Source organism: Nicotiana tomentosiformis, chromosome 6 (assembly GCF_000390325.3).
Source record: "Nicotiana tomentosiformis chromosome 6, ASM39032v3, whole genome shotgun sequence".
NCBI lineage: Eukaryota > Viridiplantae > Streptophyta > Magnoliopsida > Solanales > Solanaceae > Nicotiana > Nicotiana tomentosiformis.
This window is the reverse complement of record NC_090817.1, coordinates 110,599,752-110,602,671: the sequence shown is the minus strand read 5'-3', so window position 1 is coordinate 110,602,671 and position 2,920 is coordinate 110,599,752. Positions and strand designations below refer to the sequence as shown.

Here is a 2,920-nt window from a genome sequence, read left to right as displayed (position 1 = left end):
TCCCTCCTTCTCCTGCTGATATGTTAGCATATCCTTTCACACTAGTGTTTTGAGGCTTTCTCTTACTTTAAAATCTGTTGGATAACCTATAATCTTGTAACAGTTCTCCTTCAAATGACCTTTGTAACCACAGTAATCACATATGAGACATGGTTTCCTTGCAGCCTTGAAACCTTGTCCTCTTCCAGCCAGCATAGTTAAAGGCTCCTTGTTTTAATTAGATACACTAAGTGTTCGTTAACTCTCTTCCTGAACTTCTAGTGCATACGTTTGATTCACAGTTAACACAAGTATTTCAGAAGGATCTCACTTCTCACATGACTGTAGCTTTCATTTAAACCAACAAAGAATTGCAATAAGCGCAAGTTTTTGAACTGATCTAGAAAAGGCCTAGTTTCCTCACAATCACATCTTGCTCCTGGAACCATTAGATCCATTTCATCCCACAAATCCTTTATTTTAGTATAATAGGATATTATAAAGTCTGTACCTTGCCTTAGGGTTCCTATTGTTGTCCAGAAGTGATAAAACCTAGTAAGGTTCAATTTGTTAAAACGTTCCTTAAATTCATTCCATACATTCCTCGCATCTGATGCGTAGATGATGCTAGGCTGCAATTCAGTAAATATAGTGAGACCAATCAATGAAAGCATCACGACGTTACACAGTTCCCATTGATTCCCTAATTCACCTCTGTAAGATCTTCTCAAACAGGTTTCATCTATGAACCTTAACTTGTTTTTCACCAACAATGCCATTCTCATCGATCTGCTCTATAGTACATAGTTTTCAGGTCATGTATGCTTGATATCAATTAGTATTATTCCAAGAGTGTCAGTTTATTGTAAAAACAGTGGGTGATTGTGATCAATTTGTAAATTTCCAGTTTCCGCCATGATAGACCAGCTCAAGCTTCGAAAATGGCCGTCAATTGGAATTTTGAAATCTTTGATCTAATCTCAAATCGCTCGCTCTGATGCCATAATAAAATTTGAGTGCAGATCTAGAATAAATCACAGTGGTGAACATTGTAGAGAGAAGAAGATGAGTGGAGAAGAAGATCATTATTTCTGTTAGAGAGTAACCGACTCTGTTAATACAGAGTGCTTGTTTTATACAGCTCACTCGCATGAGTCACGCGTGTAAGAATCGGTAAAAAGACTAAAGTACCCCTGACTAACTAACATAACTACCAATTGGCTAATATGCCTACCCTACTTTAATAGTTAGGGAGCTTTTGGTTGTTACTTGAAAATAGCAAGAAGTCTATTAAAAAACCCAAATGAAAATAGAACAAAGAAACATATACAGATACCCAAGGAAACATCTCACATTCAAGATTTCATTTGAGGAGCAGAAATAATGTGTCTGTACAATTGCCCGCAGTAATCACATCATTCATTTGTATGTTTGATGCTATTTTACCTAAGAGAGAAAAGAAAAACAAAAATAACACTGCATGATCTATAAAACCACCATGGTTTCTACCCTGCCATATATATTCATTTTACCCAAGAAAAAGAAAGAACTTGTAATTGCTAAGGTTTCTGTTTTCTTTCCTGTTTGCAGTTCCAAGTTGGAAATCCATGGGAAAACGGTTTGATTACAAAAGGGATTTCAAGGTTCTTGTAACTCGACAACCCAAGCTTAAAAAGACTCTCTTTTCCTGCCAATTGACACATGTTCATCATTTTTTAGCCTCTTGCTTGTGAGAGATTCTTGTAATTTCTTCTCAAACTCCACATCCCAAGCCTCTTGCTTCTGATCCTTTAATTATCCTTAACCTTTTGCAAGAAGATAAAAACATATCCCAACGAACATCACCAACAAGCATCAAGTCACCATCTTTATCTTTCATAAGCAGGTGCAAATTCTGACTTCCCTTTCTAAATATTCACCTATACTGACCTTGAACATGTTCTCTAACACCTTAAGTAGTTCTGAATATCCCTTATACATTTTCAGATCAATTTTTCTAAGATAAGGGGCTCCATCCATTTTGTTTAAATCTCAACATGAAGAATCAACTCCATTTTGTGAAATAAACAAACATATCCCGTTCTATAGTGATAAGTAGTTCAATCAATATAATAAAGTTACAGACTAAACAATGTCATTGAATCTTCTCGAAATCATAATGACATACATTAAGATAGCTTTCGGTAAATATTCTAAATATACTTTAATAGTTGGGATCAGAAAGTTTTTTTACTTATATGAGAAGACCCATCAACAGTTCATCAGATTGACATTATTCAATATCTACAGCAACCATACATGGGGTTGGAGTTGCACCATCTAAATACTAACTTAATCAAAGCATCTCATTTAACTATTCTCAACATTCAATCCTCAACTCCTGCCCGAAGACAGCTATTTTCTGGAGGATTACTGATAAAACTTGATGTAGTAAATCAAGCATGCTGCCCTGCTCTGAGATGGTAAATTTTTAAAAACAAAAATTACTCAAGAGCTAGCCTTTAGCTTATCTTTGTAAAACATATTCAAACTCTCCCACTACAAGTCCTTCGGGCAATCTGTCTTGCATCCAGGAGGAAACGAAATTGACATAAAACATAACCAAATAAGTTGTCAATCAACTAATAGAGGATAACCTCTTGATCCCGAACAATGTTTAACTACAAATAAAAGGTACTTTGTGGGAGCAAGAAATCACTTAAAAAGAAAGCAAATGTGTTAAAATAAGCAGTTTATGGTGCAATAGTTGACACTAACTATACATAAAAGCTAAGACAATGAAACCTACGCACATCCACGTAGTGCCAATGATATTTTAGACTCTTCAACATCCTTATTGGAACGTCTTTAATCTTTTAATCTTGGCAAATTGCTAATCTCAGAAACTGTGAATTCACATGATATCGGCATTAGCTTGTGTAAATACTTCTAAGTTTAATGA

At 35.2% G+C, this 2,920-nt stretch overlaps 1 protein-coding gene across 1 annotated transcript; it reads right to left on the bottom strand.

The window, feature by feature from the left end:
• Positions 1-281: 281 nt before the first annotated feature.
• LOC138894579 (uncharacterized) lies at positions 282-758 on the bottom strand. The gene has a single exon (XM_070179283.1). It carries the CDS (start codon positions 756-758, stop codon positions 282-284), a length of 477 nt encoding a protein of 158 aa, XP_070035384.1.
• Positions 759-2,920: the final 2,162 nt, after the last annotated feature.

Excerpts from the sequence above, each read along its gene's own strand:
- LOC138894579 (XM_070179283.1), bottom strand. The coding sequence starts at position 758 with ATGGCATTGTTGGTGAAAAACAAGTTAAGGTTCATAGATGAAACCTGT.